This window comes from Brachyhypopomus gauderio, chromosome 4 (assembly GCF_052324685.1).
Source record: "Brachyhypopomus gauderio isolate BG-103 chromosome 4, BGAUD_0.2, whole genome shotgun sequence".
In the NCBI taxonomy this organism is placed as follows: domain Eukaryota; kingdom Metazoa; phylum Chordata; class Actinopteri; order Gymnotiformes; family Hypopomidae; genus Brachyhypopomus; species Brachyhypopomus gauderio.
In genome coordinates, this window is record NC_135214.1 from 14869266 (window position 1) to 14891750 (window position 22485).

General features: G+C 40.9%; 2 protein-coding genes across 6 annotated transcripts; one reads left to right on the forward strand and one right to left on the reverse strand.

The window, feature by feature from the left end:
* The first annotated feature begins 337 nt into the window (after nucleotides 1-337).
* On the forward strand, nucleotides 338-15637 carry pfkla (phosphofructokinase, liver a). The gene is made up of 22 exons (XM_077002503.1): nucleotides 338-615; nucleotides 1379-1452; nucleotides 1814-1891; nucleotides 3250-3439; nucleotides 3863-4028; nucleotides 5039-5083; nucleotides 5635-5743; nucleotides 6139-6234; nucleotides 6365-6457; nucleotides 6932-7057; nucleotides 7197-7261; nucleotides 7375-7438; nucleotides 7700-7846; nucleotides 8144-8214; nucleotides 8298-8385; nucleotides 8468-8620; nucleotides 8821-8985; nucleotides 9136-9197; nucleotides 13664-13775; nucleotides 13927-14026; nucleotides 14403-14508; nucleotides 14628-15637. The coding sequence occupies exons 1-22, from the start codon at nucleotides 531-533 to the stop codon at nucleotides 14773-14775; spliced, it is 2343 nt and encodes a 780-aa protein (XP_076858618.1). The 5' UTR covers nucleotides 338-530; the 3' UTR covers nucleotides 14776-15637.
* A 70-nt stretch (nucleotides 15638-15707) lies between these two features.
* On the reverse strand, nucleotides 15708-21231 carry LOC143512332 (uncharacterized). Of its 5 annotated transcripts, none has more exons than XM_077002506.1 (14): nucleotides 20266-20605; nucleotides 20129-20185; nucleotides 19915-20041; nucleotides 19611-19700; nucleotides 19312-19499; nucleotides 19210-19231; nucleotides 19046-19136; nucleotides 18482-18635; nucleotides 18284-18330; nucleotides 17208-17398; nucleotides 16696-16831; nucleotides 16550-16591; nucleotides 16285-16309; nucleotides 15708-16135 (listed from the first exon to the last, which is right to left on the reverse strand). In XM_077002506.1, the coding sequence occupies exons 1-14, from the start codon at nucleotides 20315-20317 to the stop codon at nucleotides 15984-15986; spliced, it is 1374 nt and encodes a 457-aa protein (XP_076858621.1). In that variant the 5' UTR covers nucleotides 20318-20605; the 3' UTR covers nucleotides 15708-15983. The 5 variants fall into 5 exon arrangements, with proteins under 5 accessions (XP_076858621.1, XP_076858620.1, XP_076858624.1 ...); XM_077002505.1 differs by having other exon boundaries at nucleotides 15710-16135; nucleotides 16696-16834; nucleotides 17208-17395; XM_077002509.1 differs by lacking the exon at nucleotides 20266-20605 and adding an exon at nucleotides 21122-21231 and having other exon boundaries at nucleotides 15711-16135; nucleotides 16696-16834.
* Between the last annotated feature and the right edge of the window lie 1254 nt (nucleotides 21232-22485).

A 22485-nucleotide genomic window follows, 5' to 3' on the forward strand; every position in this document is an offset into this window, starting at 1 on the left:
ACTGCTATGCTAATAATTTATAGACTTGATATTTCCTGCGTGGTAGGGGATTAGTAAATACATGTGCTTAACGTAGTTGTTTTTGCTTCTACGTTTTATTATTTTGCTTTCTTCACTTGCAGTCATAACCAGAGAACTCTTCCACCGAAAATGCGTTGCTATTCTGGCCGATCAGCAAATGACATTTAACCTTTATTCTTCGTGTTTAAACCTTCAAACGGTGACTTCTCAATCTTCCATTCGCCTGCACGTTATGGTTAAGGAATTGCAAGAAAGAACGGAAAGAACTGGAGAGCCAACAGGCGCAGAGAGCAGCCTGAGCCCTGCCCACCCCACATCCACCACGGGCGGGGTTACCCTCGCACATTGTCCTGCTTCCCGGAAGGTCAACGCAACCATGGAATAAAAAAAACCGTCCTATCCGACCTGAGGAGCTGTGACAGCACGCCTAAAACCTCTCACGCCTTAGCTAATCTACTGTGTAGACGTCTCAGCCGATTTGCTGCGTGTTTCGTTTAGATCGTAAAAAGATGTTTTCTCAAGGTCTTGAGACGTTGCGGAAGACGGGGGCTGGGAAAGCCGTAGCCGTGCTGACGAGCGGAGGAGATGCCCAAGGTACACCGTGCACCTTCAGATGAATACCGTGGCTGTGCGTGCTTGTGGCTGGACAGCTGCTGGAGTAGCTTTTCTCCTCCAGTGCTGTTATAAGTGCACTAGTATTTGGTATTTAGCACGAACGATTTCATGTAATTAACACGGTATCAAACATTTGGATGCGTGCCCAGTCGATTGTAATAAAACGGTATAAAAGAAACACCACTCTCGGATTTTACAGTAAAAACATCCTAAACTGACTCTTGTGCATTGGTGTAATTACGTATTTGGTATGGTATCTCCGTTTTTCATTTTATTTATTTATTTATTTTGTTTGCATGCCGTCTGTACCGCGTGAATAACGACGTAATGCGTTTTCTTACTCTTCTTACTCTTAGTATTGTGCTCGCAAATGTCTTTATGGAGACACTACGGCCCAGCAATACTGCAACAAATAGCCCCGTAGCTTATTAAAACCCGGAACACTACAGGCAGCGTGTGTGTATGTGTGTACAGAGGGGCGGGCGCGCGGGGTGTGTCCGCGTGTACGTGCGGCACGGCAGGAGACGCGCGCGCGCGCGCTAAAGCCTGGTTTACGTGTTTTCCTCTTCACGCGGAGGCTACTAACGCGTCATAGCTGTATTTACAATATTATATTAAATGACTGCAGGTTTCTGTATGCTGGGAAATATACACTCTTGAAACTGTTTGCACGTGATTGTTGTTTGAGAAATTAGGGAACCATGAGAGATGAGACGTTTGTGTTGTTCATGTCATGGCGCAGGTATGAACGCGGCCGTCCGTGCTGTCACTCGGATGGGCATATACGTAGGAGCCAAGGTTTATCTAATTAACGAGGTATTGTCCCCCACACTGTTTTTCCTTTTGTTTATGTTGAAACATACCCCCATTTAGACATTTTGTTTTGCACATGCTTTAAGTTATGAGTTACACATTTATTCTGGAAGATTGTATGTATGGGTGCCCCAATGGAGGAAACAATATTTCCTTGTCATGACCTTGCAGATGAGGGCACAGTATAAACAAGTGATTGTTTTTTAAAACCATTCATTCATTCATGGCCTGGTCTGTGGCTACTGTGGTTAAACAGAGTCCTGTCTGCCAAATGTGGAGCAAATCAATAGCCCGTAGCTACTGCACGAAGGGTTTTGAAAACGACCGTGTCAAAGATCAACTCACTTCTGCTGTTCTCGTCCAGGGTTACCAGGGCCTGGTGGATGGAGGAGACAACATCAAACTGGCTCACTGGCAGAGTGTGACCAATATCATCCAGCTGGTAAGGATGCAATAAGTGGACCTGTTCTGTGTAGTGATGCCTACAATAACCTGCATTCTCAGAATAAGTTGATATTCCAGGATTAAGTGCTTTTTCTGAATTAAGGCAGAATGGATTTGTTACAGGAGCTGTTGTCCATATGAACATGTTCATGTTTTCTAATAGGTTTTAGTGTTGATCTTTCACTCCATTATTTAATTATACCATCTTTGTATTTCCTCTTCTTTTTTATTCTTCTAGTTCTCATTCTCTGCTGGTAAGATATTATGTTGCATGTGCTGGGGGCTGTTACATAGAACTCCTAAATGCAAAGTTCAGAAAACCAGTATGTTGTCTGTCGCACATCCCTTCACAAATAGTTTAGCTTTGGTGAAAGGTCAGATCTGGTGTCCACTGTTGCATCCTGGCGTGTTAAATGGGGTCATTGCTTTATTTATTTTTACATTTTGCTACATTTCTGTTCGCATTCCCTCCAGGTAGGTTTCCACTGCCACATGACCCCTGCCAACCTTGGAGGGTGCAGCAAATGCATGAAACCAAGTACCACATCTTTTCTAACTGCTGTTCTTTGTGAGATAAGGCAGCTGAAGGCATTACATTCTCAGAATGAGCTGTCATTTCAGAATGAAATCAGTTGCAATTTCTGAATTAGCCGATTACATCCAGAGGACAGCAACTGTCCTGGTCATCAAGCACGAGCCCACAGATGTCCATGAATGGCTAGCGTCACTGTGAATGTCATAGGACCGAGTAATGTCACCCCTCCCACCCAGACACCAGTGACAGTTTTGTTCTCTTGGGCTCTCAGTCACAGATGTCTGTGCCATCATCAGGGTTCAAACCAACGACCTCTTGGTCAGATGGAAACGAAGACCCTTTATGTCTTAGTTTTCATCTGAACTTTTCACCCCATGTAAGGCTATGGCTATCAAATATGTGGTATGGTTGTGGTTTAAAATGTGCATTAGTACTACCTAGCTTCTCATACTAGATTCCATGTTTGTACTGCTGTATTTGCATGTAGTCAAGCTTAGCTCGAATGAAAACACGGCTGTGGTGGAAAGCATGGACTTCTTAAAACCCTTCTGGCAGCATAGTTAATAGTTTGCTCAACATTTAAGTTCTTCATTAGATATATTCTGTTGCACTTGTCAAGTGACCATGTGGTCTTTAGAGGGAATCTGAATTCTGCTTCTTGCAATTAACCGTCCATGTGAAAAGAAGCATGGAGACTACATAAAGAGCTTTGTTGGAACTCGTTTTGCCCTTGTGGAGCCATGCAATCGATCAACATGTGTTGATTAACAGGCCTGATCTACATGCTGGTTTGATAGCAGGTTTGTGCCACCTGTTTCCAGGGAGGCACGGTGATAGGCAGCGCCCGCTGTAAAGCCTTCACCACGCGGGAGGGGCGCGTGGCCGCCGCCTTCAACCTGGTGAAGCGAAAGATCAACAACCTGTGCGTGTGCGGAGGGGACGGCAGCCTCACCGGGGCCAACATCTTCCGGAAGGAGTGGAGTGGGCTGCTCGCGGAGCTCCAGGCAAAAGGTGCGACCTGGCTGAGGCCTCCGGCCGCCGAGGCGTTTTCAACCAATAGCGCGCCCTCCTTTCCAGGCTCCTGCTCCAAATCATTCGTTTTCAGTGGTTGGTCAAGCGGTCGGTCGCTGGTGTCACTCAGCATATATGGAGAGCTGTAAATCCATGTCTGCCTTGAGTGATCCATTAGTGCAAGGTAAATAAAAAGATGGCCGTGCCTGTATGTGAAACTAGTCTGATTAGTTTTGCGATCAGGCTTTTCACATTGCGATTTCAGTCGGGCTTTCCTACAGTTTCCTACAGTTTCCTACAGTGAGCCATCTCTCAAGCTCTGTGCTCCCAACCACCTGAGCCAGCTCACAAAACATAACCACTGACCACTTATCTGTAACCGTCCTGCCCAACGTCCAGTGTTTATGACCTTGGCTTTTCCAGGCAGGATCACTGCTGAAACAGCACAGGAGTATGGACACCTCAACATCGTGGGCTTGGTGGGCTCCATCGATAATGACTTCTGTGGGACAGACATGACGATCGGTGCAGACTCGGCTCTCCACCGCATCATGGAGATTGTGGATGCCATCACCACCACCGCTATAAGGTCAGTGACCAGCCGTGGGATGAGAAACCGAGTAACACAGATAAGAGTTACTCTCTTTAACTCGTTAGGTATTTCTTGCAAAACAGAGTAGCACAGGACAGAATAGAACACTTCTTTCTATTTCAGTGCTGGTCTTCTGAATAATCTGTTAAAGGAATGCACCGTTGCCTTGTTCGAGTAAAGCAGAGCTTTGACACAGCACCTGCCTGAACTTGCTTGTATTGTCAGCTCATGAGGTTCCAAAGTTTTTTTTCTGCTCTTACTTTGAGAATGCCCAGCTAAAGCCCTGCTAACATGTGTGATGCACTCTTAGTTCACAGATCCACATGTAAGACACATGGGGTCATGCGACACGCTCACAATGCCCTTTTGCAGAAGCTCCTTCTTTGCAGTTGCATACCTTGGCAACTAGCTAAAAAGATGTGTTTACACATTTACAGGCTGTTACTTATTTGTCTTGAGCCAGCAACCTTCTGTACTTCTCCTTGGATGAAGGAAACTTTCTATTTATGCTTATCTATCACTCTATATATATACGATCAGCTTCACAGCATCTACCTTCTTATTTGTACTCTTAAGGCCTGTCCTGTTGAATGTGTTGTAACTCCTATTCTGTATGTCACAATGTGAGATGTTTCTGTGATAGGACACACCAAAGGTCAGAGACACTCCCCAGGATATGTGGCGCAAGCCTTGATCTACCACTCCATTATCTCTCACCCCTCCCCCGTCTCTGGTTCAGTCACTCTACTCTGAGTCAGCCGCTCAATCCTGCACTAATATTAGACCCTAGAGTCCCGGTGGAATCATGCTACATGCAAGAAAATGTTGATCTGAACATTCCCAAATAAATATTGAAAATCATCTTTTGAGACATCAATACTGATCAGAAACATCAAGGGTTGTCGTCTGAACGGGTGTTGACATTTTAGGCTGTTTTTTCTGGATTGTGAACTACAATTCCCAGTAACAAAGCACTTATAGCAAATCTCCTTCCTGTTTCTGTGCAGCCACCAGCGTACGTTTGTCCTGGAGGTGATGGGACGGCACTGTGGGTGAGTCATGTCTGCTGATTCAGTCCAGCTCACTCAGGAATGCGCCACTGGTTTCTATTTCAGTATGGGAAATGGAAACTGCTTCATTCAGTCCGTACACTGTAAATTAATCAGCATGCTTGTTTAATTGCATTGTAATGCAATTTGTTCTCATGTGACCTAGCAGTGTGCACTGGTAATATGACATGTGCATGCCCTATAAAATCCCCATGTTGTGTTACATGTGCATGCAGTGCAAGTTGTTTGTTTTTCTGAGATTAATATATGGGCTCTTTCCAGCTACATTGCCATTGTTTGGACAGTTTTATGAGGTGTGGTCTTATTTACGGTGTTATCCTCTTCTTGACTAGCTAGTGAGTAAGTCAACACTGCCACTACGGTTTACAATAATCGCTATGTGTTTGTTTAACAGCTCTGGATATTAAGTTCCATTGTACACTTTCAATGAACAGAGGTCAAAGTGATATTTTCTGTTTGTAACATCGCTGGCCAGTACATTGCTGTGTTTCTGGCAGCCGGCTCATGCTGATTGAAGCCTGTCCTCTGCACAGATATCTGGCTCTGGTCACTGCGTTGGCGGCTGGGGCCGACTGGCTCTTTATTCCGGAGGCACCACCAGAGGACGGCTGGGAGGAGCTCATGTGCAAACGGCTTGGGGAGGTGAACCTGTCACCACGCCCTTCAAGGGCATCTTCAATACTTCAATGCAATGAAAATGTCTATTTGATGAGACATACTGTAATTATGGTAACAGGTGTTATTTAGCAATAGATAGCATACATGTAGTAATGCATACATGTGTATCTGATTGTAGATACTGTAGTATTATTTAAAGCTGAAATATTATAATTAGTACATGAATCCATTTCAGAGAATCAGGGCAATAGGATCATATAGATTGTGTCTCAGGATTTGTTAGTGCGAAGCAAATTGAACACTGTTTCAGGCAGAAGGAAAATCAAACGATATTTATTATTCATTAGTGAACTTTAAGATTTGGCATCTGGTCCAGTGTGTTGTTTTGAGAAGCATGGCTGACTGGCATGTCTGTGCAGAGCCGTAGTAAGGGATCCAGGCTCAACATCATCATAATTGCTGAGGGAGCCATCAACAAAAAGGGCGAGCTCATCTCCTCTGGCTACATTAAAGACGTACGTCTCTTACATATTCAGGGGCTGGCGCGGGCCTCTAGAAACATGCAGGCATGTTCTCACACCCGTGTGTGGTGTGTGTGTGTGTGTGTGTGTGTGTGTGTGTGTGTGTGTGTGTGTGCGCATGCAGCTTGTAGTGAAGCGGTTGGGTTATGACACCAGAGTGACTGTATTGGGCCATGTGCAGAGAGGAGGAACCCCCTCAGCCTTTGATCGAGTGCTGGTAAGCACTGCGGATTTCACTGTCCCTCATTTCACGATGGAAATGTAATGCATGTTGGGCACATGTGCATTTTCTGATTAAAGTAGAAAATGTGTTGTAATGCCAACATTTAGACAGTTGACAACAAGCTGAAAAGACCTTCCTCTTGAGTAGTGTTCCACACAATAAGGCAGGCTTGATTCTGTTTGATAAAAATGAGTTACTCTATGTCCATGTTGTCTCCCTCATTAGTAACCCCCCCGGTCATTACACTGTATGTAATGTAGTGTATATAGTTTCTATATGCATTTAACTGTACATGAAAAAAATACATATACGGTTAGAATGGAGCAATCCGATTAGCTCCTGTGTAAGAGATAAAATATAATATTTCATTCACGCTGCTGGTGGTCTTTTCCCCTAGAGTTTACTTCACTAGAGTATTAAAGAAGTAGTACATTGAGTAGAGTAGTAAATTTGAGTTTATTCCTCTAGAGTAGTAAGCTGGGAATGGAAGCAGTGGTGGCACTGATGGAGGCGACTCCAGACACCCCCTCCTGCGTGATCGGCCTGTCTGGCAACCAGTCAGTGCGGCTCCCCCTCATAGAAGGGGTGGAAATGGTGAGACCATTTCTAACATTGACTAAAACTATTTTTTCAAAAACAGCCATCAGAATTCAATTAATAAGAATCCTCTGAGTAAAATGTGTGATTTTTACATAAGATGTCTTATTTGATGTTGTATGTCTGGGTTTTTCAGACAAAAGAGGTACAGAGGGCCATGAATGAAAAGAGGTTTGATGAGGCCATTCAGCTCCGTGGAAGGTGAGTGTTGTGTCACAATTTTACAGGCCATGACCGAAGTTAACGTTAAACTTGCTGTTAATGTGTTGTTGTCTTGCAAACCCAAAGCCAACATAATATCTCACTCCTTTCAGGAGCTTTGAAAACAACTGGAACATTTACAAGTTATTGGCATACCAGAAGCCTGCTCAAGTCCAGGTAATACTTTAGATGTAACAACCACACTCTAGGACTGGTAGTACTATCAAAATGAGGTGTGCAAAATGTTTTTAACAGATTCTGAACAGTATAGTTTTGGAAGGTATTTTTTGTAGGTATGTACGTTTACATGTATGTGCTTTTGCTGACTTGTGAATAGACCTCGTTGTCTAGACTTTTTTTCTTGCTTGTGGGCCTGTAACTCCTGTTCTTTCGATACTAGATGCAGCCTGTGCATTAAAAAAAATACGTTTTCCGCAGAGCAACTTCACGCTGGCCATCTTGAACGTGGGCGCGCCAGCCGCTGGCATGAACGCCGCGGTGAGGTCAGCAGTCAGGGTGGGGCTGGCCGCTGGCCACCGAGTCTACACCGTTAGCGATGGATTTGAGGGCCTCGCCAACGGAGCCGTAAGCAACGTTCCAAGTAGCGTAACTGGAAGAATTGGCCGGCGGTATTTTAATATGCTTTTGGGAATGTTTGCCGTAATGATAACTGCACAGATACTGTTTAATATAACTGGCGATTTGGACCTCCAAATGAACAACCTGGGTGTTGGAACAGGTCGGGAGCAAAAAAAATTATTTTCACAAAAAAATCTGCACTGCTTCTCTGCAGCAATAAGCAACACATTCATAAACATCTACAACAACAGTAAGCTTGAATCCAGCATTTCACATATGGGCCTTCTTTTGTGTGTTTCTCAGGTGAATGAGGTGTCTTGGCATAGTGTGGCTGGTTGGACTGGCCAAGGAGGCTCACTACTGGGGACTAAGAGGTTAGCCACTGGTTTTGGAGTGTTCTAATTTCTCTTTTCATCCATCTGATATTCTAGTTATGACAACTTTTTTCTCTCTCAAGAACTCTGCCCAGTACCTGCATGGAAAAGTTAGTGGAAAACCTTAATAAGCACAGTATTCAAGCACTCCTGGTAGTCGGAGGCTTTGAGGTAAGTACCGATTAATTATTCTACTCGTGCATTTAGCCACAAACTGTCCAGAACAATCTCAAGAGCTCTGTTTTGTTCTTAGGCCTTTGAAGGGATACTGGAGTTGTTTGAAGCTAGGGGGCGCTTTGATGAGTTGTGTATCCCCATGTGCATCATTCCTGCCACCATCAGCAACAATGTCCCTGGCACTGATTTCAGCCTGGGATCTGATACCGCTGTCAATGCAGCTATGGAAGTAAGTTTCCAGCGAAATTATTAGTTATTTATTCAGTGGAGGTAAAACCTAAGTATGAACTGTGAAATGCATTTTTGCAGACAAGATATTCTATGGATAGTGACATATCATATATCAAAATACCCACTGCATGCCTTTCAAATGGACCCCAGTCAGTCGTATCTGTGTAATTGAGTACATCTGGACCATCTTGCCATCAGAGCTGCGATAAGATCAAACAGTCAGCTACAGGAACAAAGAGGAGGGTGTTTGTGGTGGAGACAATGGGAGGATATTGTGGATACCTGGCAACCACAACTGGTATTGCAGTGGGAGCAGACGCAGCATATATCTTTGAGGATCCATTTAATATCCACGATCTCAAGGTGAGATGCATTAATTTAAGAATATTCAATCTTCAAGCTAGCTAATCAAATGCTGGGAATAACAACGCATCTGAAGCATGGAGATGTTACTTGGTCATGTATCTTAATGTCAATCATTGCTTCATTTACTCCTCTCACCTCTTTTGACAGACAAATGTTGATCATCTGACAGAGAAGATGAAGAAGGACATCCAGAGGGGTCTGATCCTGAGGTTTGCACCTGCTTTATTTCATTATCGATATACAGTACACTATATTGCCAAAAATATTTGCTCACCCATACAAATGATCAGAATCAAGTGTTCCAATGACTTCCATGGCCACAGGTGTATAAAATTAAGCACCTAGGCATGCAGACTGTTTTTACAAACATTTGTGAAAGAATGGGTTGGTCTCAGGAGCTCAGTGAATTCCAGCGTGGGACTGTGTTGGGATGCCATTTACATTTACATTTATGGCATTTGGCAGACGCCCTTATCCAGAGCGACTTACATTTTTATCTCATTTTTATACAAGTGAGCAATTGAGGGTTAGGGCCTTGCTCAGGGGCACCTCAGTCATAGCCTCAGGTCTGGGAATCGAACCTGTGACCCTCCGGTCACAAGACCAGTTCCCTAACCGCCAGGCCATGACTGCCCACATGAATGCCACCTGTGCAACAAATCCAGTCGTGAAATTTCCTCACTCCTAAATATTCCACAGTCAACTGTATTATAAGAAAATGGAAGTGTTTGGGAACAACAGCAACTTGGCCACGTAAACTGACGGAGCAGGGTCAGAGGATGCTGAAGCGTAGTGCAAAGAGGTCACCAACTTTCTGTCAGTCACTACAGACATCCAGCCTTCAGATTAGCTCAAGAACAGTGCGCAGAGAGCTTCATGGAATGGCTTTCCATGGTCGAGCAGCTGTGTCCAAGCCATACATCACCAAGTGCAATGCAAAGCGTCGGATACAGTGGTGTAAAGCACGTCACCACTGGACTCTAGAGCAGTGGAGGCGTGTTCTCTGGAGTGACAAATCGTGCTTCTCTATCTGGCAATCTGATGGATGAATCTGGGTTTGGCGGTTGCTAGGAGAACGGTACTTGTCTGACTGCATTGTGCCAAGTGTAAATTTAAGTGGAGGGGGGATTATGGTGTAGGGTTGTTTTTCAGGAGCCCCATAGTTCATGTGAAAGGAACTCTGAATGCTTCAGCATACCAAGACATTTTGGATAATTCCATGCTCCCAACTTTGTGGGAACAGTTTGGAGCTGGCCCCTTCCTCTTCCAACATGACTGTGCACCAGTGCACAAAGCAAGGTCCATAAAGACATGGATGGCAGAGGTGTGGATGAACTTGTCTGGCCTGCACAGAGTCCTGACCTCAACCCGATAGAACACCTTTGGGATAAATTAGTGCGGAGACTGAGAGACCGGCCATATCGTCCAACATCAGTACAGTTGTGATCAAATTTATTCAACCCCCACTGAAATAAAGTGTTTTGGCCAGTTTGACATTGATTTTGATCATTTCAGTCATCTTATTTACAATTATATCAAAGAGGCACTTATAAATTAGACAAACATAACATAATATTTATGATGGAATAACCACAAATGCCTTTACTGTGCTCACATCATTATCAGTTTTATTCAACCCCCTAGTGACATTATTTTTTAGTACTTAGTACAACATCCTTTTCCAGTTATGACAGCTTTCAAGCGTGAAGCATAGCTTGACACAAGTGTCTTGCAGCGACCTATGGGTATCTTAGCCCATTCTTCATGGGCAAAAGCCTCCAGTTCAGTCACATTCTTAGGCTTGCGCACTGCAACTGCCTTCTTTAGGTCCCACCAGAGGTTCTCAATTGGATTTAAGTGTGGTGATTGCGATGGCCACTCTAGAATGTTCCAGCCTTTCATGTTCAACCATGCTCAAGTGGACTTGGATGTGTGCTTCGGATCATTGTCCTGTTGGAAGGTCCAACGTCTCCCAAGCCGCAGGTTTGTGACTGACTCCATCACATTTTCCTCCAAGATCTCCTGGTACTGAAGGGAATTCATGGTATCCTGCACACGTTGAAGCTTTCCTGTACCATTAGAAGCAAAACAGCCCCAAAGCATAATTGACCCCCCGCCATGCTTCACAGTAGGCAAGGTGTTCTTTTGTTCATAAGCCTGGTTCTTCCTTCTCCAAACATAGCGCTGGTCCATTGTCCCAAACAGTTCTAATTTAGTTTCATCTGACCACAGTACACTGTTCCAAAACCTTTGTGGCTTGTCCACATGACTTTTGGCATACTGCAGTCGACTTTTCTTGTTCTTTGGAGTCAGCAAGGGGGTGCGTCTGTGCGTTCTGGCATGGAGGTCTTCGTTATGCAGTGCGCGCCTTATTGTCTGAGCTGAAACTTCAGTGCCCACATCTGACAGGTCTTTTTTCAGTTCCTTAGCAGTCACGCGGGGATTTTTCTCCACATTACGCTTCAGGTAGCGCACAGCAGTCGCGGTCAGGATCTTCTTTCTGCCACGACCAGGTAACGTTTCCACTGTGCCCTTTAACTTGAACTTGCGAATGATACTTCCGATAGTGTCTCTTGGAATATTTAACAACTTCGCAATCTTTTTATATCCATTGCCATTCTTGTGAAGAGCAATAACCTCTTCTCTTGTCTTCTGGGACCATTCTCTTGCCTTCACCATGCTTGGAAACACACCAGTAGATGTCTAGAAGGAGCTGAGTATCACAGTCCTGTTAAATCTGCCTAATTGGTGCTTATCATGCTTGATTGCTGCTCGTTGACATCCACAGATGTTTTCAATACCTGATGGAAAACACTGGAATGAACCTCTGTTCTTAGGAGTGGTAGTCGTAAAGGGGTTGAATAATTGTGTCAATGAAGAAATCACAAAAAGGCCATTTAATACTTTATGACAAAAAAAATTGATGCTATCTTAGTTGCATTTAGTTCTTTAACAAGTCCTTGTAAGATTTCATTATGAACACAATTACAAATGTGCACTGAATTCCATAAAACCCTTCGCAGCATTGGGGGTTGAATAAATTTGATCACAACTGTATGTGACCTCACAAATGCGCTTCTGGAAGAATGGTCAAATATTCCCATAAACACACTCCTAAACCTCTTCCCAGAAGAGTTGAAGCTGTTCTAACTGCAAAGGGTGGACCAACGTCATATTGAACCCTATGAGATATTTGATCAATTAAACTCTTATGTGAGTCAAGGAAGGTGAGCAAATACTTTTGGCAATATAGTGTATATCATGGGTTAAAGTTCTCCGTCACTACGACGGATTTCCGTCATTTGATTTTTTGGGGGGAAAATTCCGTCAAATAATAAACCACACACGCACGTGCTATCTGTTTTGTGGCCGAAATATGATTCTTTCACTGGCGTTCATCAGCACTGGATTTATATGTATATAATTGAGGGTCCGCGTGCCGAAAATGACGTAATCGCGGTGGCTCCACCCGTGCGCAGAGCCTCACGCACTGGCGATTCGCGAGGTCGTGCACCTCTCGAATTTTGTAACTTCGCGCGCGCCGCGCTTCAGCGCAATGAACTAATCATTAAATATTCATTTGTTCATTCATTTTGAATATTATAATGTCATGTCCATACTATAAAGTGACTACATTTAAATTTTTATTTGAATTTGTAGTGAAATATAGAAGTTATGGTTATTTATACTGAAGAATCTCTCCACCGATCACAGACTTCTTCATTTAGCTTTAATACAGTCAGAGAAAATAGGCGCATTTCTTCCATTTAAAATGTCAACTTTTTTATTTCTAAACCAATTTAACATGGACGGTTTTGTTCTGTTTGTATTTAAAAGCTCTATCCAGTGGTGTGATTTAATTTGCCATTTTTGGATATTTAATTTTTTTGTAACATACCTACTTAAAGCAGGTAAACTTACGGCTTATGTTTTTGCGATAGTGAATCTGATAAAAACAAGAGAGCTTCATACCTTTTAAAACTCACCAGGATTCACTAAATTTGACTTGATCTTTAAATAATTTTCTGGAAGAGCACCCCCAGATAACTCTATTATATAAACATTTATGTACATTTATTGCTCCGGTGTTGCATTTTGTTGCTTCATAGATTCTCTCTTCTCTCCTTACACAGGCTGTATAAATGTGTTTATTGTGTAGAATTAGGCAAAAGAGGCCTTGTCCCAACTACACCACATTGTTAGTAATTGCTGGCATTGTCTTTTGCCAAGAAAAATTTTCAGTCGAATGAAAATTTCTTGCTTTAACCCATGGTGTATATACAGATAAACCAGACACTTCATTCAAAGACTAACAGACCCCGTTATGTATTTATTAATGATTAATTAGATTACAACTGTTAATGTTCAGTGTGGCTGAGCAAGGTTTGATGAATACTATATGATTCTGTATTATCATGTACAAAGCATTAAAAAATAAAATCTATATGCTTGTTTTTTATGATATGCTCACTAAAAAGAATTTGTAGGTACTAAGAGTATACAGAATTTTCAGTTTTACCTTTATTTAATAGTTATGGACAGAGTAGGCCTGTTTCTAAGTCAGTATTTTAACTCAGTGTTTTAATTTTTACTCTTTGCTGTTCTTAGTGTTTTGTAAAATTTCAATTTAGTGAATTAGGCAATAACTACCAACATCTAATTGCTTTTGACACAGGAATGAAAAATGCCATACGCATTACACCACTGATTTCATCTACAACCTCTACTCTGCTGAGGGCAAAGGTGTGTTTGACTGTAGGGTCAACGTTTTAGGACATCTCCAACAGGTGAGTGCCACCTGCAGGATAAAAAATGAATAAATGTGATTTATGCAGAACCGACAGTCATTAGTGATATGGATAAATTTGCCTTTTTTATGCATATTTGAAGTCTCCTCCTTTTTATGCACCTAAAATTGAGCCTGTTATCTTTCTGTAGGGAGGAACACCCTCGCCTTTTGACAGAAATTTTGGCACAAAGTTGGGTGTGAGGGCTGTGCAGTGGCTTACAGAGAAGATGACTAGCACTTTCAGACATGGTATTAAATAGTTCGATTTTTATTTATTAATTTCTTCTTACTTTATATGAGATGTAGAGAGATTCAAAATCATAGTATTGAAATGTTTCCAGAGAAACACGTTTTAGACTAAGGCCCTTGAATTCTTTCACAGGTGAAACTACTTCTGTCTGAAACATCCTGTTATGTATTTCATTACAATTTTGAATCTCTCTCTTTCTCTATCTGTCTATATTGCTGTGCAAGCAAATTGCACAGACACACAATATTTAGTTCAACCAAGTAACCAAGTCCCTGAGTGCTGATTTGGACTACAACAGCCCTGGGCCTGAGATATAAATGTGTGTTATGTGAGAGAGAGATATATGCATACATGTGCATTTTTGACGTTTGACAGGACGTGTGTTTGCCAACTCCCCTGACACGGCTTGTGTGGTCGGCCTGAATAAGAAAGTAATCTCATTCAGCCCTGTGACTGAGCTAAAGGCACAGACTGACTTTGAGTGAGTATCTCTGATCTACTATAATCTACTAAGATCAGTTATACTTTATGCTTCCCGAGCTGCTGTTTTTTTGTCTTTTATGGTTTTGAGAGTTTTCAATTCTTTGTCCTTCATTACAGGCACAGAATGCCCAAAGAGCAGTGGTGGCTGGGTCTTCGATTGATGCTCAAGATGCTGGCCAAATACCAGACCTCGCTCGATCAGTATGTCTCAGGAGAGTTTGAACATGTGACACGTCAATCTCTCAGTATAGACACTGGGTTTTAAACAACTGTACATGGAACAATTTGAATCTCACAGGAGACTGACCATGTAACGTGTCTGTCAGTTTAGACACTGAATTTTAAACTACAAGGTTTAATGTACACCAGCGATTGTATTCGTACAAACTACAGCGAGTGCCATTACACCGAATAGGTCATAGAGCCTAATTCTGTAACAGGGGCTTCACAATAATTTGTGCCTAAACCTGATTGCCTGATATATAAAATGGGTTTATTAATCGGCTACTTTGCTTGTATCTTTGTGTGGTGCTCAACGTACATCAGGGATCAATACTTCTGGAACGTCAGCCCATGTCTTGGCTGCTGGACCATGTTTTGACTGAGAATATGACTACTCTTTATCAAATGTATAATTATTCTGGAATACAAAGCCTCAGACTGAAATGGCAGATATGTGGAAGCATTGTCTTCTGAATGACACTGGCTAGACTGTTTTATAACACCATGTAGGTCATACTACAATACTAGTCATAATCATAATTGTGCTGTTTTGTGTCTATTCAGGCTTCAGTATTACCCTTCTGACCTTCTATTCTTTTACATATAATATATAACCACTCTAAAGCATGACCTCTGCACATAATGTGAGCGTGTATTTGTCTTTTTTTTTTTTTACCATGCCTGCAGATGTTGACATCTCATGTAATATTATTCTGAGTAATCTACTATTTTATGTTTGCTGTGCTGGCTAAACAAAACAATGTTCATGTTGATAGTTACTCTATATGTGTCCTTAAAAAAAAAATTATATCACAGCTCTGTATAAAACAGTAAGAACTGAGAATTGTAAATGTGAACTGAATGTTAAGCTAATATAAATGTAATTAAAGAAATGCATCCTGACACTGATGACTGTTTTACAAACTACATAGAAAAGCTGTAATTAGCTTATATCAATTCAACAAGAAACAAGCTTTATTAAAGATAATTTTCGTAAGGATAACAATATTAGCATTTTTGAATATAGAAATATTTTGAAACATTTGCTGATTGCTCTTAAAATGATTTTTTAAATAAATGTGTATTAGGTATACACAGTATTATAGTTCTTAACTATGTTTTAAACAGGAGAAAACTTAGAACAATACTATTTAGAACAATACTATTAAACTGTATAATGAGTTGAGTGCTTGTCAGAATCTTGTCATGAAATACTGAAATACCAACAGCCTGAATGCAGATTCAACAGATTTAAAATTTGTCAAAGCTGAAAGAGAAAGGGCGAATATTTCCAACCCCACCTTGGCTGTCTTGGGTGGAGGACGAGTGTTCAGGGCTCTTTGCACCAAAAGAAAATGCAAAATCCACCTCTGAATGACTTTCTGACTCATCAAACAGGAAGCCTAATGAAGCAAAGTTGTAATATAAAATAAAATGCATACACACACACTATATATATATATACACACACACACACACACACAGTATATGTGTGTGTGTGTGTGTGTGAGGGTTTCAATTATTAAATGTGCTGTTTAAAGATAAAACTCACCTGGCAGGACTGGTTCCGGGGACTTCTACAAGTAAACAAGATTATTCATGAGGAGGTGTTAGTATGCTTAAGAAGCTAAACACTAAATCCAGTCAAAATAATGCACCATTTAAGCATAAGCACAGATTTAATTCTGTATGTCATTAAATTCAGCATGATGCTTAATAAACACAGCCAAAATGCCCAGTTAGAAAACCTAGGTTAGAAACTGGGGGTGGTCACAGTCCTTTGTCTTTGCTAAAGTATCTCTCTAAATAAAAAATACCTTGTTGCTGAAATAGGAGCTTGTAAATGTAAAGGGCGATTCCTAGAAAACAAAGTTACTTAATTATAACTGCCATGTAATAACATAATTCAAGAATCTATGTAATGTCTTTCGATGTGAATTATAATCTGATGGTTTTGCCTCACCTCATGTTGGCTTGACCCTATATCAAAGCCACAGGCAAACCCAGAGAATGCAGACGTACTTGGTCCAGAGTTCATTGGAAAGACAAAGGCTGGCATTTCTGAACTCTCCTGACCACCAGGAGAAGCAGTGGGACTGCTGCTGCAATAAAGATTTCACAACAAATAACAGGTTACAAATAAAACTATGGTCACAGAGTATTATAATCTCAAAGATCCGATCCGAGACTCTAAACCAGATAAGCAAATGTGATCTGCATATATACATATTTTAATGTTTTTAATTCTGAACTATGAATGGTTTCAGTATTATCTTAATGTATTATCTCAAAGGTTTCTGATTAATAACCCTATCATAAAGATGTAGAATTTTCATATTGAGAGTCAGTTCTACAGGAACCAATATTTATGAAGTATATCATAACATGGCTGACAGTGACTGAGATTAATATAAACAATGTGTACTTAAATCTTATGCCAACACACAAGCAGATGCTAAATCTTTGATTCCGTACTTCACAGAGAATGTTGGGGTGCTCAGCACTGCTTTCATTCTTATGGGAGATGATGGGTTACAGGCTACTGCCTGACTACAGGCCTCCACCGCAGCAGATGCTCCACTCTCCTGCTGGACATCAACCTCCATCATCTCCAGCATCTCTTCCATGTTTTCAGACACACAGGACACATTTGCAGGTTCTCCCTGCTAACAATATTATGCAAAAAACCAACATGACAGATCTTGACAAAGAGGTTGAAGCCACAGGGATAATACTGCAACCACAGTTTAGTACCAGAATGCATGTACACTTGAAAATGGTACATGTTCATGGTTTTTTGTAAGCACATTATTATTAGTGTTGGCTCGTCCACTTTTCACTCCTCTATCCTTTCTTTATCTTTCATGCCTCACTTCATCCATTGATTTCAATTCATTTTTCCACTGTCTTCCAGTTCCTGTTTTATATGTTATAACTACCAAAATTACTAAATATAGTATATCTGGTCTAATATCACTAAAGGCCCATTTATTTTTCTCCACTCATTCTTTATTCTTCCATCCTCATAGGGAACCATTGATTTTATAAGTGCTTCATATGTGAAGATACAACAACTAAACTTGCTGTACTTATTGAACTACTAGGCTCTACTGGGAACTACTACACTGATTATCAGTTCACATATGTATAGTTTTCAAGTTGTTACAACACGCTTTGTCAAACCAACTTAGTTTGTTCACAAACTTTACTTTCTAATTGTTATGTTTTTATTCGGATTCTTTTTTTTTTTGCTGGTGATGAGGCATACACTGACTCCAACTTTAATGAGTCCTTATCACTTCCATATTGCAATATCACCAGAGGTGTCAATTCCAGGTTCAGAAAGTAAAAGTCCTCACCAGGATTTTGCTCAAGCTTGCTAGAGTTTTTAATTAGTGCAATCCAGGTAAAATTAGTGGAATCAACACAATCCAGGAAGCCTGAGTAAAATCCTGGTGAGGACTTTTATTTTCTGAACCTGGAATAGACACCTCTGAATATCACCTCAATACAACACAGGTGAATTAAAAATGAAACTTCAACAACACCACCTCAGCTGGTTCCTCTTGCAATTTCAGTTCCACACCTTGAATTTGTTCTGAAAAGTTAAAAACAGCTGTCGGTACTATAGTGAAAACTAGAGAAGTACTGTCTATGCAGCAACTCACATAGATTATGTATTTACAATTAGCACAATGTCATTCCAACACAGCAAGCAACAATGGAAAACAGAAATATGTTATGATTACCATTTCCTGTGTTGGGCTTTGACCAAATGGTGGTGCCAATTGTAATGACTTGGGATGCATTTGACTCATCACTGTCATCTGCTTGGTCCTTGTTGTTTTCTGTATCATTCACTTCTTTGCTTATTTGATTATCCTCTTGCTTTGCTTCTGGGCCCTAGTCATCACAAATTGAAGTGATATAAATCACTAAAATATTTTTGTCTATTTTCCATAAACACTGATTAATCTAAAATAACAAAGTTACTAGTATGGATGCCAGTTGGTGACAGCACCACCAATTGCAGAAACCATAAAGTTTAGGAGATACTCTCAAGAGCACTCATGTTTACTAGACGTTCAACATCATCTATGCATTTATTCCAGCAACTGCCTACCATTTCATATTCCAAAGATTTTTCAGTAAGAAAACTTTTTGATCAGCACTGTTACACTGACTACAATGTAGAACCACAAAAATGTACCATGTTTGTTATTGTAGACCTGACATTTTAGCACTGTCTAATTGGAGTTCAACGCCACTGTGTAAAATAAAAATCAAAAACCCAAAGGGCATAATTATTGTACCTGTGCCTGAAAGTCTTGATGAGATGATATGTCATCTTGACGAGAGCTTCTTACAGACAGGGATTCTTGTGACTCAATAGGTATTTGATCACTGTGAAAACATTCATGGCTATGTATTTCATTTTTTAAAGAATAATGTAAGCCCTGATCTAAAATTACACTACCTGTCATATGTGTCTTGACGCCCTATGAAAAGAGATTGAAACGGATTATTGCACATGACACAACCGGAACAAATATTGGTACCTGAAGACATGATGAATTACCTTGTAGAGCTTTCAGCTCTTTCTCTTTTGCTATTATTTGGTCCTCTGTGGCTCGAATTCTTTTCTCAATTTCTTCATTCTCTGCTTGAATATTTAGAAGCTTTTTAGCCAGTGCATTTTGACAGTACTCCTCTTTGTGCTGTTGAAATATTTTCTTGTAGTTTTCAATTCTCTCCTGGAACATCTTCCTTTAAAGAATAAACAACATATCTGCAGAGCTACCAATACGTTTAAACTAAATTCAGTGTTGCTTTTGACATTTCACAATAGTAGTATTTAGATGGATGAAAAGATCCTACATGTCCTGATTACAGCTTTCCTGCCTCCTTAGTAGCTCATCTTCCAGGGTCTTTTCATACTGCAGGAGGTGGTTACCCATCGCACAAAGACTGAGAAAAAGAAAAAAGCATGATTTCTATAAGAACAGCTCATTAGCTGTGCAGACAGTCTTTAATAATAAAAAGAAATTCTTTGAATATGTGAGTATCATCAGCAAAGTGAGAAGTATGCATCTTATGAGTTAGTTACATTAGCCAACTAATCAATCTATATCTAGGTTTATAAAAATGAATGCTCCACGTTGAGATTTTGCTGTAATCCTACCTTTTCACACTTTCTCTGTAGCACTTTACAGTATTTTGCTTCTGCATAATTCCTTCATCTAGTTTCTTTATACTCTTCTGAGTTCCATCGATGTACTGCTTCTTTTCTTGTATGCTGTCTTTGCATACTAGAGTGAGAAGTTACAAAGGTAGCGAGATATTCTTCCATTTTATCTAATTAACTGGATATGAATTATATGTTCATTAGAACTCACTTTGAACTTGCTGTTTTAGATCATGTCTCTTTTGTGCCAATTCCCGAGTTTCTAGAGCTGAAAAAAAGTGTGGTCAAGTGAATAATTTATAACGTATAACTAGCTATCATTCCCACAGTGAGAGGCGAGATGGTCACCTAGCTGCAGTAAGAGACTATCCAAATGTGATAATCTCGTTTGATCTTCCATAATCCGGGGAATTAGAATTTAGCTCGCTATCAATTCAACTAATTAAAGTAGCTAGGATAGCTAGTCAGCCAACGTTCACCCAAAAAGTCGAGCTCTTCTTAAGTGCTATTCAGTGTTGCCTTCTTTTAACTGTGATTTTATAAACTTCTGTTAGAAACAGTAACTTCTTATTAATATTCATCAACTAATCTAGTAAATAAATTTTCCGGTTAGGACCGCCGACCGACGTTTGTCGTTAATATATCAGAACGTTCTAGTCGCACGAGCTCGCGCTCAGCCCTGCTGCTCGTGAACTTTTGGTACAACTTTCGCGCCATTAAGCGGAACACTCGCCGCATTCACTGTTCACACTTGAATGTATTTGGGGATGAAAGTCTCAATTCACTTATTAATACTCGAGCTACTGTACAAACAACTATAAAGCAGTGCAATTACACTTGTTACGACTCAAAACAACAGATCTTTTAATCTGATTTTTAAACAGCGTTCATTTTAATTTTACTGAATATGGCATGAATAATATTTTTGCTGAGTTTTTAATTATTCAGTTTGTAGTAGGCTGTTCGTTTTATTTAAGAAATTTGACACAATTTACCACTGAGTTTTAGGCTGAACTAAGACGTATCCTGTGGCATATTTTTGCTTTCTTCTTGGCTCAGTTCTACTTTGCGTCTGACCGCAACTGCGCGTGACACTGTGAGAGCGCGAGCACGTTTTACAAGTCATTTTTTGCAGTGTCCTCCCCTAACGATATGTGGTAGTATAAAGAAACACCCCTCAAAAAACAGGGGAAGGAACATTTACCTGATGAATTTTAATGTTGCATTGTGTTCCACGTTTGAAAAGTGCTGGAATTTTGACTAAGCCCACTTTAAAATGCTTGAAATTGTAATGGTATTTCGTTTCACAACAAATAGCTGACTGAACAGTTCGCTTGTATTACGTTTACAAATAAATGTACAAATAATACCGCGCTGCTACACAAACGTAATGTGAGGAGATACTGTAGCGACTACTACTCGTAACGGACAGGCACTTGGCCACTCAGGAGTCTTAGCCCTTTAAGTGACACTGGGGGGCGGCGCCTGCGCGCGCCAGGGTTGCTTATCAATAAAGTTTTTGGATTAAGCAGTTTCTGCCTCGGTTACCGAACCTGCTTCAATACATTAATGTATTAACAATTATTACTGTTAAAAATGCACTTCCAATAAAGTGAGTATTGGAAAAATTCATTTTGCTGTAATGTAGGAGGATTCCTTTTAATGACACTGTAAATGCAGAGTAAAATTTATCAAAATGATCATTTGGAGGGCCTTTATTTTGAAATGGCACATCACATCTGCATCTTAACAGAGTGACACCTTCAGGTGGTATTCTACCATTCTGTAGTGAAATTATTCTGTGCAATCAGTGGGATTCCTTTTAATAACAGTGTAAATGCAGAGTAAAATTGATCAAAATGATAATTTGATGGACCTTTATTTTGAAATGACACATCAGATCTTCTTGATCTTACCTGAGTGACACTTTTAGAGTACTTTATATAGTGTGATTAATTTGTTTTTGTAATTATACCTCGGTCAAAACTGACCCTAACAACTGGAACACTGTGGGAGGAACTGTGTGATCCTTATGGGGACGACATTGATGGCCTCACACACTGCATAACGGACTATGTCAATTTCTGTGTGGAAAACACTGTACACACCAGGACTGTGTGGTGTTTCTCCAACAACAAACCCTGGATTAAACCTAATATAAAGGCTCTCCTGAAGGAGAAGAGGGTTTTTAGATCAGGTGACAAGGAGGAGATGAAGTCTGCAGAAGGAGCTGAGGAGGAAGATCAGAGAGGGTAAAGCCATCTACAGGAGGGAGATGGAGGACCAAGTGCAGCAGAGCAACGTCAGCGGAGTCTAGAATAGTCTCAAAACTACTTCAGGTCTGACTCTCTGGCAGTGGGAGACCAGACGTGGGTGAATTAACTCAATCTATTCTTCAATAGATTTGATCATTCTCCTGCTCCCCCCACTACACAAGCACCGCTGCTGGATTCTCCCTGTCTGGCACTGCCAGCACGCTGCCCTCCCCCCACTCCCACACCCACCCTGCTCTCTCCCAACTCCCACACCCACCCTGCTCTCCCCCCACTCCCACACCCACCCTGCTCT

Coding starts and splice junctions, on each gene's coding strand:
- LOC143512332 (XM_077002504.1), bottom strand. CDS start 20,317: ATGGAAGATCAAACGAGATTATCACATTTGGATAGTCTCTTACTGCAG. Junction 19,500..19,610: donor GAAAGCTGTAATCAGGACAT/GTAGGATCTTTT, acceptor TATTCTTTAAAG/GAAGATGTTCCAGGAGAGAA. Junction 19,137..19,209: donor CGTCAAGACACATATGACAG/GTAGTGTAATTT, acceptor ATGTTTTCACAG/TGATCAAATACCTATTGAGT.
- pfkla (XM_077002503.1), top strand. CDS start 531: ATGTTTTCTCAAGGTCTTGAGACGTTGCGGAAGACGGGGGCTGGGAAA. Junction 1,892..3,249: donor TGACCAATATCATCCAGCTG/GTAAGGATGCAA, acceptor ACCTGTTTCCAG/GGAGGCACGGTGATAGGCAG. Junction 13,776..13,926: donor TTTTAGGACATCTCCAACAG/GTGAGTGCCACC, acceptor ATCTTTCTGTAG/GGAGGAACACCCTCGCCTTT.